Raw genomic sequence first — 16,728 nt, 5'->3', positions numbered from 1 at the left:
TAGTTGCCATCTAAATCTTTCGACTATTAAAAAGGGCATTAGCCATTTCAATTTCCAATCGAATGATCCCATTTTGAAGTTTCTACGACAACACTTCCTATAAAAACATTATAAGCCCACAGAGCATAACTTACAACCCTTGCCCTGAGGGCTGTGGGAGTTGTCATTCTCAAAGACCTAATTTCCAGAAATTTTAACTACGTTGAAAAAAATGGCTATCTCAAAATTTTGATTGGATGTGTTTGGGGAAAAGGTGTGCGTGAGAGGGGGGCTAGTTACACTCCAACCACTTTTGACTGTTAAAAAGGACACTAGCCCTTTGAATTTCCAATCGAATGAGCCCTTTTTGAGGTTTTTACTACACAGCTTTCTATAAAACCCTTTATATGCCCCAGGGCATAACTTACGACCCTTGCCCTGAGGGTTGCGGGGGAGTATCCTCCTCAAAAACATAATTTCTATCTTAAAATCAACTGCGCTGAACAAAATGGCTTTCTCAAAATTTTGATTGAATGTACTTGGGGAAATGGTGGGCGTGGAAGGGGTGCTAGTTGCCTTCCAATCACTTTCGACTATTAAAAAGGGCACAAGCCACTCCAATTTCCAATCGAATGAGCCCTTTTCGAAGTTTCTACGACAACTCCTTCGATACGAAGTGCCCTGGTCTAGAAAAAAAAAAAAAAAAAAAAAAATAATACATTGTGCCAACACCGTCCTTTACTTAGGCAGAGCGATTGCGCTGCATATGATTCGTAACATTCCTACATTTATTAACCTATTTTTACATGAATTCTAGTACTCTTTTGATTTCCTTTTTTGATATATACTTTATTATAACATGTTATTTGCTTTGGTGCCCTGTCAGATGGAAAAACTACGAAAACAATGGTTAAATTTCTATATTCATAAATGAATATTCAGATAAATAAATAATTAATGAGTGAATATCTAGAATACTGCTGCTATTAAAGCCTTCACTAGCCTAAAAATTTCTTTCTTTCTTAAGTTTTTTTTTTAACTTTCCAATTCAACTTTATTTTTATTTGTAATGCCATACTTTCAAGGCTTATGATCAAGAGAAATGCAAAGGTTTAAGAAAAATCAGAATTTTTTTTAGGTTACCTACAACAACTGTAGTGCGATTTGCCTCTTGAAAAAGCTCAATTCCTCTTAAAATTCCAGGTTCAAACGCAATGTCCGGTATTGACCTTTATATTAGGTCTTTCAATAATGAGAAACGAAATCATGGGAAGAAATATCACAGTCAAAATTTTGGTTCAGAAAAATTTGCTATGATCATGGATATTCTTCTTAGTTCATTCACAAATAACAATTGGTCACTTGGGAACGATTTGAGGAGAAAATCCATGATTATGGTAAGTTACTCTGAATCAAAATTCGACTGTTAGATATTTGTTTCTTCCTTGCGTATTTGGGCGATTCGTTTAAAAAGTTCAAAAAGGTCGTTTATCCACAGAATACCAATAATAATAGATGGCGATAATATCCCATGTTGGTTAAAATGGTCCTCCAACATATAAAGGAGATTGCTTGGCCTCGAAAAAAAAAATTATTTTGCATGTTTTCAATTTTTATCTCTCCATTTTTAAGGAGTTTTTTTTTTATTCCTCGTGTTTTTGTTTTGCATTCATGCTAACCCTTTCTTTCATGATAGGAGCATGTCAAGTAAACAAAACTAGAATATTCTGGGGCTACGGTAACCCATCCAAGGGTATTAAACCTATTTTCTGAAATCCAAAAATAATTTTCTAAATAGAGGCACAACCTTCTCTTAAGCATACCTCATGGGCATTTCAAATCATTATAACAATTTCAAATATCCTCTTTGTTATAGCATGAGAGCAACAAGTCATGCCAGCTAAGACACCATTTATTATGTTACTATAAACTAGAGCTGGAGTCTTTTTCAAGGATTTAGAGTCTTTTTCCAGCTATTCTAAGTCTTTAAATTTAAAACTATTTTGATATTACACTGGTCAGGTTAGAAACACAGCATAACGTAGGCCAACATATTATCCTATCACTTCAAAAACATCTTCAGAGAATGTTCCCGGGAGGGGGTAAATGCGGGGCACTACCGGGAGTTTCGCTTTTACTAGGGCTTAAATGGGAGCAGTTCTTATTCTCTCCTTTATGTACACGTTTTTTTTTCTTTCTATGGTTGCTTATTTATTGTATTCTTCTTCCCGTGGCGGCGTCCATCCATTAAGTTAAAAAAGTAAGGCTCACGAAAAATTTATCTTTACAGCAGCAAATATTTCAATTTGGGATTTTTCAAAAAACCTCGTACAGCATATCTTGAACACGAGACACCTAAAATGCTTTTAGGGACACTAATAAAAAATTGACACACACACACACACACACACACACAGGTGCACTGGACACACACACACACATATATACATATATATATATAAATATATATATATATATATATATATATATATATATATATATATATATATATATATATATATATATATATATATATATATATATATATATATATATATATATATATATATGTGTGTGTATGTGTGTCCAGCGCACCTTACAAAATCCTTGATTCCAAATTCAGATAACAAACAATTAAGAATACTGCAAATACAAATATTTCAATAAAAAATTATCTTACAAAAAATAAAATGACCAAAGTTATTCTGCCTCCATAGTAATACTTTCTGAGGTCATGGGTTTAGCTTCAGCTTTTTTCTTTGCAGCCTCTTTCTTATCTTTCTGTGCGTTTTTCCACTCTAAAAAAACAAAAAATAAGGAAAGTTAGAGAACCAGGACAGGAAAAAAAAAAAAGCAGCAATGGCAACCTATGAGAATAAAATGGTTATCTTAGAAGTGATTGTTAATGGCAATTTTTCATTTTTTAATTTTTTTTCTAGAAATTAAATATGATGTCTTCCTTCTTCCTACATATTTACAGCATGTGCCAGCCATCCTTACTTATTATTCTACCTCTGCAATGGAAGCTATTCACGTGTAATTTGGACAACAAATTTCTAATTTGGACAACAAAGTTTCCTTAACATAAATTTTCAAACCTATCCTCGAACTCTGACTTCTCAATATCTCTGACATTTACTGGCTTCACTGCCGTTTTTATCTAGGACACTCAATGATCTGTATAATCTAAGCCTAGGAGAGTTTACCTTCCCATTAAATATAATGGCCTCCTGTAGAATATACTATGTTCCTTAGAACAAAGCCAATCGAAATAATCTATATAAACAGGGATGACATATCCCTGCTTAACTCCTGATTCCACAGCAATCAACTTCTAGCCATGCTTCCGACCTTAATTGCAGCAATATTATTCTCCAATACTTCAACGTAGGCCTACTTACCTGTCATATCATATTAGAGTAAGGCCGTCACTATAGCTGTTTTATCAGTTGATTCAAAAACATGATCATAACATAGGGTCTGAAAATTCAGACACTTCTCAATTATCTTTATAAACATGACAAATTAGTCATCATATTCTATCCCTTTTAAATCCACACTGTTTTTCTCCTGAAATTTTATCTACAGCCTCTACTAGCCTAGTACGCATCATCATGCTAAGCAATTTCCTCCTATAGAAATCAGGCTAGTATCTCTATAAATGCTACCCGCAATAGTTTCATTACTCTTACAAAGGGTTTTGATTAGATTTTTTTCGAACTACCAGGCTTCATGAAAATCGAAGCTTATAAATAATGATATTCATATTTATCAGTATATTATCTCTATGTAGTCACCATATTCATAAAAGTCAAGAACCATGCTATCAGCACCAGAAAAATCAATATTCTTGTGCCCTTTTAGTGGCCTACCCTCTCAAGTCCTTCCCTGCTAGTTAGGGCTTCCCAAGAGTTAGAAACTGTTTATTACTAATTGAGATACCTTCCTATCCTGAACTCGAACAAGTCCAGACTGATTAATTCCTCTCAATTTCTTAACATGACAAGAGAATACCTTACTATTATCTCATCTAGCTGCATCCCCCAGATCACCAGCAACTTTATTCATTGCTTCTTTTTCAAATCTCTTTACCTAATTCCCTTATTTTGTCAGATCTATCACTTGGAAACTTCTTATCCAAAACCCTTCTCTTCTACCAAGCTTCAAGCTTGATTGCTAATATCCCTAGCAGCTTTCTAGCTTTCCTCTCTAAGACATATTCTGCAACTTCATAAACTATTTTCCTTACATAATTGTATATACCTTCTACATTATTATATTCTCCATAATTCATATCCAACTGTTGTTGGAATGCTTCTCTCCAATTAACATCCTGGAGTTTCAACTTATTATGAGTAGCAAAGCTAGTAAAGAGGCTTGTTATAGTCTGTAAGGGGACCTTGGAGCATTGCTATGATCAGATTACACGTCATTATAACTCAGCTGCACACTGGAGGTGTGGGTTTGAGTCTCAATAACAGTACAGTATATCCTTTATAGTAAAACATCATTGATGCAATTTTAACTAGCCTATCCAGATATAGCATTAGGAAAAGCGCCAAAGTATGTTTGCCATTCCCCTGGTTCTATTGTATATAGCTTTACATATTTTTATATAGCCTTCTATTGAATTTCTGTGAATGAATTGTTATGGTCAGTCTTTACCTGATACTGAACTAGGAATTATAATGTCAATCATTAAGTTTATGTTTTTCGTGGATTTTTCATGCATGTCTGGCTAGCAGCCTCACCTCTTACAACTGGAATGGTTGTTTTGTTTTTTATTTTGTTTTTTTTTTTTTTTTTTTTTTTTTTTGTTTTTTTTACAGGAGTTTGGTACAAGGAAGCAAAAATTTTGTTTCGAGAATATTTAACAACTAAACATTAGTAGGAAAGGAATTTCAAAATGGTTTTGTTCTGATAAATAAAGTAACGAACCACTGTTTGGCCATATTCGGAACACAACAAAACTAATTTATTTACTTATTGGTGGCATCACTGTAGGAACTCAAAAGTTTCAAACTGTGCACGCCACAAATTGTACAACATATCCAAAATCAAAAAAAAATCAGGCTTTTTTTTACAGCTTTTAATGACCAGTCATTATATAAGATGATTTTATTTGGGATCCCCTATGATACTGCAAAAATAGGTCTTGAAATGAAACATCCAACTTAAAACTATTTCTGCAATCAAGAAAAGGAGATGTTAAAAGAGTATATATAAAACGTAATGCCTGGTAAAACCAGATGCTTCTCAGCATATTGAGATCCAAATCCGATTGAACCAATGAACCAAGTGTGCTGAGTTTAAGTAGAAAGAGCAGTGAAAACGACCCATGGCTCAAAAAAACTCAACGCAAGATTCATTTTTCTTTTTTTTAACACACAAAGGTTTGTCACAATTGCAATTATTTTTGTTTAATTTGCCAAATATTTCATATTCCAGAATCTTTTATGATTCATTTTTTGTGCTGTATGCAAAATCGAAAATATAAAGATATTTACAGTCAAAACCTTTCAGAAAATTTAAGCTATAGTATTTAATCTGTAATTTTAATTGACGTGATAGCCAGGGGATTGTTGTGTGCATCAATTCTCGTACAAAGTCCAAAACCAATGCAATGACCAGCATTGGTACAAAGCATCATATTTATTGGTCACTACAAAAAAGGAAGACGGTAAGCAAGACGGTATGGCCAAAGAGGAACAAAAAAATGTACCCTGGGACAATACCTAGGCTCTTGATAACCAATGAGCATTTTTTGAAAAAAAAAAAAATCTCTGCAGTCGAACTAGGAGCAAGATAGGAAGCTTATTCATTAGTTATTTTTAGTTAGAGAGCAAATAAATAGATAAAAACATAACCAGTTGGTCAATGCACTTTATTCTTGGATACATTGGTCTTCAAGGAGTGCTGCAACGCCAAAAAAGTTTATGCTGGCTGCATGTCATCTACAGCTTGATGAGCTATGTAGACAAATTTGTCAATTTTGAATCTGCTAGTTCTGGCCTGATTTGAATGTGAATTAATCCAGACTGATGATTCGTTTTTTCCGGAAAATAAAATTCAAATTATGGGTGTTTGTGTTATTTTTAAAATTGCTGAGATAAGATACTTACTGTACTATGTACTTGAGAACAAATTCTTCTTGGAAAGAGGTTCAGGGGAATGGGTGTAAGTTTAATTTTTTAGAGGTACAATTTTTTTTCAATTAACTTTCTGTATATTACAAGTGTGCTAAGAAAGAGCTCCCAGTCAAGACAATTCGGGTTTTATCACAATAAGATTATATTTGATATTGCATTCCTGTATATATCTATTAAACTATCAGCAAATCGATTATAACAATGTTATTAAGTTTTAGTGCAAAACTTTCTCTTCATGAGTAGCCTCATCTAAAATTTACAATATTCACAGACATATTAAGACAGGTTTTCTGGACCAAGATTAGAGAAAATATCCCCCCCTTACATAATCATGTGCAAGCCGTTGCAAACAAACACAATTGTTTGCCCTACATTGTGCACAAAATGCATCATGCACAAGCAGTTGCAAACAAACACAATTATTTGCTCTACATTGTACACAGCTATGCACGTTTCTCCTCCATCCCAATCTACTCAAAGCCTCCCTCTTTATAACCTCCAAAGAAGTTCCTGTTTTCCTTAAATCTTTCCTTACAACATTGCCAACCCATTCGGGGACCTGCTATTTGTTTGGCCCTAAAGGGTTGGCCAACCAGGACAATCTGCCATCCTTTATCCGCAGAATGTGTCCTAGCCATCTCATCCTTTCTTGCATTATAGCCCTAGAAAGTGAGTTCGAACCTCATTTTCCGTACAGTTTACTTTCCAGATACAGTCAGTCCGTTGGGTATCCAAAACAATCTGCAGACAATTTCTCTGGAAAACATCTAGCAAATCCTCTTCTTTTTTTGGAGCACCCATGCTTCAGAACCATACTTGACCACTGTCATCACTTTAGCTCTTGATATTCTAATCTTGGCTTGCATAATTATCTTTCTATTCTTCCAAACTTTTTTCAGCTGTAAAAAAAAACACTCTGGGCCTTTGCTACTCTACTTTTGATATCTTCACTGCACCCACCATCTTTACTAACAATACTATCTAGGTAAGTGAAGCTGTTCACTTGATCAATCTTCTTGTTACCCAACATCACTTCTTCACCTTCACGTATTCCTAGTCTTAGCAACACAGTCTTTTTGACACTAATTTTCAAACCTATTCTTGCACCCTGAACTCCCAAAATCTCTAAAAGTTCATTCATTTTCTTAATGTTTTCATCTAGGATACTTAACTAATCACCATAATCTAGGTCTAAGGGAGTTTTACTTCCCTATTTGATTCCATGTTCTCCCATTGCCTTTCCTGTGCTCCTTAGGACAAAGTCCATCAAAATGATCCATATAAATAAATGACTATACTGCTTATTTCAAATTGGCATTATAAACTAACCATTGATGGTAAATAAGTAGAAAAAAGAATCAAATCAAAAATATAGATGTAACATTTAACCTACATTTATCCACACATTAGAGAATGGGGAGTGCTATTCAGTTGACACTGTTAACACCCTTTCCAAATATACTAGGTGCTACCATTGTAAATCCAGTTGGGCCCTTAAAGAAGTTGTTTCATTTCATTTTAGTTTTTTTTTAATATTATATTCAATTCTTTTGCAGCAAACAGATGCGTTAAGATCAAAATAAGATAAGGAAAAAAAGAAACAAAACTACCATTCCATTCATCACTCCTGTTATAATTACTAAGAAGTCCCCTAAATAAGGCCAGCTATATAGACAATATACAAGGTTTGCTGTTTTTATAGGTTTGCATTTTTTTGGGGTGCTTATTTCACATCAACAGTTGGTTCATAATGCCAAATAAAAAATAAATATGAAAAAACAATCAGCTAACTTCTGCATACAGCCTATGACTGCTTATTTATTTTCATCTGATACAGTAAGCAGTCAATACTTGTTGTAATACAAAGAAAATACAATAAACACAAAAAAATACATTAAAAGTATGCCTATACAATAAACATAAAGAAAACATTGCTAATGCTAAAGAAAAGAAAAAAAAAGCACTAAAACAGAGATAAAACATGAAAAATACTTCTACTCAAATAAACAACCTCTAGAAAAATGTATTGGGTAAGTGGTACATACTGAGCATAGGTACATAGTGAGCCACTAAGCTTAACTGCCATCTACTGAGTTGAAAAAGGACCCCCAAGCCATGTGATATAGCTTACAAGATGGCCAACTTTCTTGTCTGCTTTTGAAGACATGTTTCTATCTTCGTTTTTCATCAGCTCTCTTTAACCTTTTTGTTATACCCAGGGAAAAATATTTCTTGTATGCACTTCTTCATCTTTCTCTGCTACGGTTTATCCTAGAAGGTTGTTTTTTACCTTGTCTGAATCCTTATTTATCAGAGAGCATAAGCAGTACCATCTTTTATCTATTCTTACAACCAGCTTCAGGTAGTTTCACTTTTAAAGAACAGATGGCCTGTGGTACATACTGAGCCACTCAGAAGCAGTACATTCTGGGTCAGTGGCTCACTATGTACCATAGGATTTTTTGCTCAAGTTTCTTTTAGAAACTGATTTGCTCATCAATGAACTTTTGTTCTAGGAACTGATCTACAACCAGAAAGAAGTCTCAAAATGCCAAGAGTCCCAAGGGGCCAGATAGAACAGTGCAGACAGGATGCAGCAGGCTGAATTGGAAGAGAATGCTAGACTAGCTTTGAATAAGGTCTGTGAAGGTCTCAGTTTCTGAAAGTCTGGAAGTATGTTTCGAATTCCCAGATCAACGCTTCTGCGGATGACCAGAAGGTCTCAGGCAGTCTTGCCAGAAAGCATGGATTTGTCACCATGCTTTCTACCAATGAAAAAGCTGCTTTTAGTCACTTACTTAATCACTATTTCAAACATGTGTTTCAGCCTTACTGAAATAGAGGCCAGGAAACTGGCATATCAGTTTGCATTAGCAAATAACAAAAAAAATGTCTCAGACATGGGTTAACCATGAAAAAGCAGGTAAAGAATGGATTTGTGGTTTCAAATTTCGGAATACTACTTTATCTCTGAGGAAACCAGAAGCAACCAGCCTCAATCAAGCAACCACCTCCAATCCTCACAATGTGATGCAGTTTTTCAACAACCTGTGCATTGTGCTTGAAAAAAAAAATGTTTTGATACAGCTGATATTTACAACATGGACAAAACAGGTGTGACGACAGTTCACAAGCTCCCAAAGGTCCTTGCCAAGAAAAGAAGAAAAATAGTAGGTAAAGTCACAGCAGAAAGCAGAAAGTGGAACTCTAGTGACAGTGATTGGAACAGTTGCTGCAACTGGAAATTTCTTCCCCCTGTACTTGGTCTTTCCCAGAAAGAAATTTCAGCCATATATGCTGAATGGAAGCCCTGCTGGATTGGCAGGAGGAGCAAACCCATCTGGATGGGTATCCCAAGAACTGTTTTGCAATATTTTGCCAAACATTTGCATGCTTCAACTGAGCAGAAAAAGCTGCTCATACTAGACAATCACAAATCCAATATCTTGGTACATGCACTAGAATTCGCCAAGAAGAATGGCGTAGTCCTACTGACTATTCCCCCACAGTCTATTTCTCATTCAAGGCCTAGTATAACAGGGCAATGGATAATTGGATGTTGAGCAATCCTGGGAAAACTGTCTCTATCCATAATATTGCTGGAATAGTTGGTTCAGCCTTTCCACTCACGTTTACCCCTTCCAACATCCAGAGTGGGTTTGCTAGATTAGGCATTTGGCCTTACAACCCAGAAGTATTTGCAGAACAAGATTTCCTGTGCCCATATGTCACAGACAGACCCGACAGTGAGGAGAGCAGATCAAGCAGTACCACAAATCATAACACAGAAGCTGTGGACTCTCGTCCAGAGGCTAACAGCACAGGTGTGAGTACCAGCCCTCAAATTGGAAGAGCAAGCATGACTGACAATGTAAAACAGGCGCACATACCCTTATCTTCCATCGCCTTCAGTCCAGAACAGGTGGGACCTTTTGCTAAATCTGCTGCTAGGAAGCAGTCTCTCAGAGGTAGGAAGCAAGGTTCATCCAAAATCTTGACTGATACACCTGTAAAGCAACAAATCAAATCAGAGGAAGTAGCAAGAGCCAGCAGAGAGGGGAAAGCTGCAAAGCTAAGAGGACTGCAAAAGAAAGCAGCAAAGCATAATCCACATGGATGTGATTCTCTATGTACAGTTTCCAGTATTTCTTTTTTTCTGTCCCTGGCCTTCTTAATTTCTTTTGTAATATATGAGAAGGTTTTAGGTTTCCTTTTATAATTTACAGAAGAGCGATTTTCAATAGGTCTTTTATAGTAATAGTAATATTCTTTTCATAGTTGACCATGACTGTTCTACATCCTTACATTCAATAAATAGCCAATCACATTGGGCAAATTCATAACGAAATAGACTGTAATTAGTATACACATGTTTTGTAAACTCTAATCTATGTAGGTACAGTCTAAAACTGCAACCTATGGCAATGTGATCACTTGCTCTGTATGGTGGTAGGGGATATGCAGGCCATATGGTCCTATAAACACCAGAAGAGTGATTTGGCTTTTCTCAACCAAACCTATTTCTTAGTCTATATTGCATGATTCATTTTGTTTCTTCTAAATCAGCAAGTAATATGTAGCAAGATAAATTATATACAAGTAAGATAGAATATATTTTGCCCAAATACACTGGTAAACAGTAAAAACAAAAAAAAATAAAAACAACACCTTGTTAGAATAATTGAATGTCATATTAAGTTAACTTCCAAGGACTCAAAACTGTTTAGCATAAATTTTATAGCTCTCAATACCCTTTAGAAAGTATTGTTCAGGCAGGCTAGTTTAATAATTTAAACCTTTGTTTAAATTTTGGGTAAAATTCTACTTTAGCAACTTTTGGCTATATTGGAAAGGGGTTAGGTTAGAAAAAAGAAACTTTCAGGGATGGGTCTACAGGCTAAAGTATGCCCCTGGAAGGTATTTTGAAGTACCTGCTTCTACTCCTTCTCCCTCTAGAGGGTCCTGACCTTTGAAAGTCTGTGTGTTATAAAGTGAAACCTTGCAAAATAAATCTTCTGCTTAAATGAAGTACAACAAAATTGTTTTCAGCTTCATAACTTTGCTCAATCCCAATTTATAAGGTTTTAAAGATATGCAAACACATTTCTAAAATTTTGAAAAAAAAACTTTGATATGGCTTAAAATTCTACTCAAATAACAGGAATTACATTTTCAGACCTAAATCCAGAGAAAAATAAACTGATAACTGAAAATTAAGGTAAAATGTTGTTTTGTCAAAATTTCGATAGGTATAAATACATTCTAAGACCACACTGGCTATACAAGGCTTAAGAAAATAAGAGAGGAAAGGAAATAATAAATGAGAAATAAAATAAAAAAGGCGAGAAATGAGTGGCAAAGACAAAGAACAAGCAAATATTTTGACAGGGACCTCTGCCAAGTTGTCCTCAGTGCTAAACAAAAAGAAAAAATCTAACCTTTTGAAGTTTACCTGACAAAAAGCAAACAGACACTGAATAAAAAACCAGGCAGAAATCAATGAAAAAAGGATTTACCAAAGAGATTGAGCAAGAATGTTTTACCTTGCAATAGTTTTAGCTCGCCTGCAAGTTAAAACTATAGATCTTGTTGAGAAGTTAAAATATCAAAGTACAACAGAAAAAAACCATTGTATCTAGTTTTGATGCAGTTTCTATGTACACTTCATGCCATGGCCATAAATGTGGGAAGGCCTTACAAAGAAAATTAGAGGAAAATTCTGCTTGGTCAGATTACAAAACTTTGGAAATTGAAACAATAATGATGCTTGTTTGTTTTTGCAACAAGTTCTCTTTGTATTTTAAGTTCCAAGACAAATTTTTCCTTCAAATCATGGGCCTATCCAAGGGCCCATGGCTGTTTTATCTCCTTATTTGGCAAATTTTTACAAGGACTTCATAGAACAATCTGCTTTGAATAGTTTCCACTTAAAACACTCTCACTGCTTTCATTTTGTTGATGATATCCTTTCTGTTTGGGAACATGGACAGGACTCTCTTAGAAATTTTTTGGCATATTTGAACTATTTTGATTCAAATCTCCAGTTTACAATGGAACTGGAAGATTCAGAAAAGCTGCCTTTCTTGGATGTTTTGATTATAAAAAATACTCCTAGCCTTAATTTTCTATATACAGAAAGCCGACCCATAATGATCAGTATCTACATTTATCATCAAATTATCCCCCTTCTGTGAAAAGAGGGGTAATAATCTCTTTACTTAACAGAGTTTTAAAAAACTGTTCATGTAATCATGTAAATTCTGTATTAAATTATATCAAACATAATCTATTCTGCAATGGCTACCCAATAAACCTTATTGAAAATATCACAGATAGACAATTAAAAAAGATAAAACAAGAAAATAGGAACCATATCCCCCTTGATTCAGTTATTCAAGCAATTGAGAAAAAAACTGTCACCACTTTACCATACATCTCAAAACTTACCAATAAACTTGGAAAAAAATTAAACAAACACAATCTCTCTGTTTCTTTCAAAAGTGAACAAAAAGTTGAACATTTTTTCAACTTAAGAGAAGATAAAACTGACCATAATAATAATAATCTGTATTTAAAAGCCAATTAAAGCCATACACAAAAAGACAAATACTAAAGAAAAATTACACTTCATTTGACATCCTTCCCATCAATACAAAATTTCCTACTGCCACAATATAACAGGGAGTCCTAGACCTCAATAACTCACAAAGCAGCCTATCTTCCCCCTCCTGGATAATTAATCCCCTTAAATGAGAGAGTTGCTTACACCAGAGGAGGAAATGGCCCAACCCATAATCATTTTCCCCAAATCTCAAGCAACTACACCTGGCCTCTGGACCTTCCCTCATTTTCCTTACAACATATGCTGGGTAGTGGTGTCTACAGAGTCCCATATTTAAGTGGGAAATTTTATATTGGTAGGACCCATCAACAACTTAGTGAACATTTGCAATGAACACAAAATTTCAATAGATAAGTCCCTGAGATTGGAAAATAAAAATGACAACTGTGATTCTGCCTTGGCTCTGCATATCTTTGAAAATCCTACACATCTGGTTTTTTTTTAGGAGGCCACTTTGATATCTACTGTAAATGGCCTACCACAATCTTTTAAAGAAGTAATTGAGACAAAAAATATTATATAAACAGAAATTTGGCTATAAATAGAGACACCAGAGACATTTCATTAAGCCCAATTTGTAACAATTTAATATTAAAAGACTCAATTAATATTTTTGCCCAGTCAAATTTAAGAGAACCTATTTGGGCATCTAATAAAAACTGAAATTGCAGACAAGCCAAAACTATTGCAAGGCAAAACATTCTTGCTTAATCTCTTTGGTAAATCCTTTTTTCATTGATTCCTGCCTGGTTTTTTATTCAGTGTCTGTTCACTTTTTGTCAGGTAAACTTCAAAAGGTTATATTTTTGTTGTTTTCTTTTTTGTTTAGCACTGAGGACAACTTGGCAGAGGTCCTTGTCAAAATATTTGTTTGTTCTTTGTCTTCATGTTTTACCACTGGCTGACAAAATCCTCATTTTATCACCTTATTTTTATTTTGTTTTTCTTTTATTTTTTCTTTTCCTCTCTTAGTTTGATATGTTGAATAGGTATAGACCTGTCATTGATGTCATGTGTCCTGGCATGTAGGCTTCTCCCTCTAGAGGGAGAAGGAGTGGAGGTAGGTACTTCAAAATACCTTCCAGGAACATACTTTGGTAAATTTTCAGCACTTCATATTATTGACTTACAAATAAAGTAAACATACTACTCAACGCCTTTTTTTATGCTCATTAAGAATATAATAATCATTTTTGTTGGAAATGAATTTTACCCCCATTCCTATATATACCAATTCAGGGTATATGTTTGCACATTAGGGGGTGGGGGTAAACTTCAAACTTACCTCATATTTGCATCAGAAATAAATTTTACCCCTACCCCCTAATGTGCACATATATACCCTGAATTGATATATATAGAGGTGGGGGTAAAATTCATTTCTGACAAAAATAATTATTATATTTGTAATGAGCATAAAAAAAGCATCAAGTGGTGTGTTTACTTGGTAGATTTTTTGTTATTCATATTATTGACTTACAAACAAAGTAAACATACCATTTGATGCCTTTTTTAATGCTCTTTCCAAATATAATAATCATTTTTGTCAGTCATAAATTTTACCCCCACCCCCTATTCAGGGTATATATTTGCACATTAAGGGGGTAGTGGAAAGTTTAAACTTACCTCTCATTTACATCAGAAATAAATTTACCTCCACCCCCCTAAGGTGCAGATATACACCCTGAATTGGTATATATAGGGGTGGGGTAAAATTCATTTCTGAAAAAAAAAATGATTATTATATTTGGAAAGCATGGGCACCCATAAGCTGATTTCCAGGGGGGGGGCAAACCTTGTCTAATTGGCACTTTTAATGCTATATAATAGAAATCTCAGAACAGAAATATAAAAATAAGGCAGCATCATTCATCCAGGGTGCCCCCTATGGGCACCCATATTGGAAAGAGCATAAAAAACACATCAAGTGGTATGTTTACTTTATTTGTATGTCAATAATATGAATAATGAAAAATTTACTGTTTACTTTATTTGTAAGTCAATAATATGAACTACCAAAAATTTACCCATACTTTAGCCTGTAGACCCATCCCTGAAAGTTTCATTTTCCTAACCTAACCCCTTTCCTAGATAACCAAAAGTAGCTAAACTAGAATTTTACTGAAAGTCCAGCCTTCAGAGGAGCCTATCAGATTTTTACCTATACCTTTTTGTTTTCCCAGAAAAAATTAATTGTGGTAGAATTTGGGGTCAATATCTACAAAATCATATTATTGAGTTAGGACAAAAGTGAATACACCATTCGATGCCCTTTTTTAATGCTTATAAAGAATATGATCAGTGTTTCGGTTATAAATGAATTACCGCCCTCCCTCCTAGATCGGCCAACTCAGGGTTAGGTTTAGCTGCGGTCGGGGAGAGGGGATGAAATTACTTTGCTATATAAATGCGTATCTTGGTCTTTAACAGCCTAAAAAAAGGCATCAAATGGTGTATTAACTTTAGTCCTAACTCAATAATATGATTTTGTAGATATTGACTGAATTTGGTAGGCTAGGTCTATTGTTTATATTACTAGGCCTAGCTAAAAGATGAACACAGGGTGCACGTTTTTTTTATTTTAACAGAATTACCTTCTAATGCTTCTTGGAGTGGACCAGAAAAAGATTCAAAATCCATATCAGTCATGGCTTGAATGACATCTGGTCCAAGGAGGGTTTTGCGTCCTGCTTTAGTAGCAACATTGTTTGAGCAGGATGTTGTATATAAAATAAATACAGAGGCTGCTCTGGCAATTGCAGCTCTTGCTTCCTTTGATACGTTAATTCCCTCGGGCAAAGCATCTTTGACAAGCCTAGCAACTATAGCAGCAGGAAGATTTAAGTCCTCTGGTCGTTCAGCCATGCTTATACTTAATTTCAATTAAAATGGACGTCATTGCCAATAAATAATAGCCGTCGAAAAATTCCTTCGTTTTCGAATAAGCTGAATTAAAAGCGCTAGAACCTGATGAAATATCTGACATTCCCGAGAAATATGTGATATCCATGACGCAATTGAACTCTTCGTCCTTATGGCTTTTACTACTAAAATTAAATATAAATGTATTGACTCCTCACTAAATTATTCATTTTTTCATTATCTTTATTTATTGAGATAGATGGAAGTTTATGTTAGTGTAACACATTTGTTTCGTTCTTCATTATAAAAGTTGTTACATAGATGAAACTCAGTTGTACTGGTGCTAAAAAGGAAATTTCTCTTGAATTCCCACTGAATTAGTGAAACATCTGTATCTGACTGAAGTTTCATCAGTATATATGAATATATTACTTGATATATAATATCTAAAAATATGTGTCATCTCGATATTTAAAAACGTTGACGGTGATCTTTAAGCTATATACCTTGAATAACACAAGAGATATCTAGTCCTTCTTTAATTTATTTGAAAATAAGTCAGATTGTTTCTGTGGTTTTCCAAATCACAAAAGTAACAACTCCTTTTGTTACATGTGTCTTAAAAAAGTAACAAAATTAACATTTCTTTGTAAAACGTAGGCAAAAAGGTTTTTTTTACCGATACGTCCAATGACTATTATGAAACAGTTCGTGGTAGGGAATCGTAATTAAGGAGCAGTTTGGTCACATTGTAACCAAAATTCTAAAAAGAGAGAAACATGATAACAATTTATACATAAAAAGAATTTGTTTTTTATGTTGATTCCAAATCTATAAAATTCCCAAGTCTAATGTGATCGATCAAAAGCTACAAGCAGGAATTTTTTTTATTTGTAAAAATGGTAAAACACCTCCAAAAAGTGAATTTGATGGAATATCTGGTTTTTCTATTTAGCGTAATCTATTACTCCGAATTGAATTGATTAGCTTATTGACTATTTAGCAGTTCATTGATTTCATCCCTGAGTTAAAGATATTTTTGATAACTGGTTTGGCAGCGTTGTGGCTGCACAAGGCCACCTTAAATGCACAGGCTAGGTTTTAATCAGTATAAAT

General features: G+C 34.4%; 1 protein-coding gene across 2 annotated transcripts; it reads right to left on the bottom strand.

Moving 5' to 3' along the window:
* Positions 1-2,573: 2,573 nt before the first annotated feature.
* On the bottom strand, positions 2,574-15,627 carry Chrac-14 (DNA polymerase epsilon subunit 3 Chrac-14). Of its 2 annotated transcripts, XM_089103876.1 has the most exons (3): positions 15,345-15,627; positions 10,019-10,135; positions 2,574-2,777 (listed from the first exon to the last, which is right to left on the bottom strand). In XM_089103876.1, exons 1-3 carry the CDS (start codon positions 15,613-15,615, stop codon positions 2,680-2,682), a joined length of 486 nt encoding a protein of 161 aa, XP_088960002.1. In that variant the 5' UTR covers positions 15,616-15,627; the 3' UTR covers positions 2,574-2,679. The 2 variants fall into 2 exon arrangements, with proteins under 2 accessions (XP_088960002.1, XP_088960004.1); XM_089103878.1 differs by lacking the exon at positions 10,019-10,135 and having other exon boundaries at positions 2,585-2,777.
* Positions 15,628-16,728: the final 1,101 nt, after the last annotated feature.

This window comes from Artemia sp. Qi Xiang Cuo, chromosome 18 (genome assembly GCF_049724085.1).
Source record: "Artemia sp. Qi Xiang Cuo chromosome 18, ASM4972408v1, whole genome shotgun sequence".
NCBI classification, from domain to species: Eukaryota; Metazoa; Arthropoda; class Branchiopoda; order Anostraca; family Artemiidae; genus Artemia; species Artemia sp. Qi Xiang Cuo.
This window is presented reverse-complemented; position numbering and strand designations above follow the sequence as displayed.

Bases quoted from the DNA above. Each gene is read 5' to 3' on its own strand.
- Chrac-14 (XM_089103876.1), bottom strand. From the start codon at position 15,615: ATGGCTGAACGACCAGAGGACTTAAATCTTCCTGCTGCTATAGTTGCT. The intron at 10,136-15,344 runs GTAATTCTGTTA...GTTGCTTTACAG, and splicing joins ACTCCAAGAAGCATTAGAAG to GTGTATCAGTCAAGATTTTG. The intron at 2,778-10,018 runs GTATGTGCGCCT...TTGTTTTTTTAG, and splicing joins GAAGGCGATGGAAGATAAGG to AGTGGAAAAACGCACAGAAA.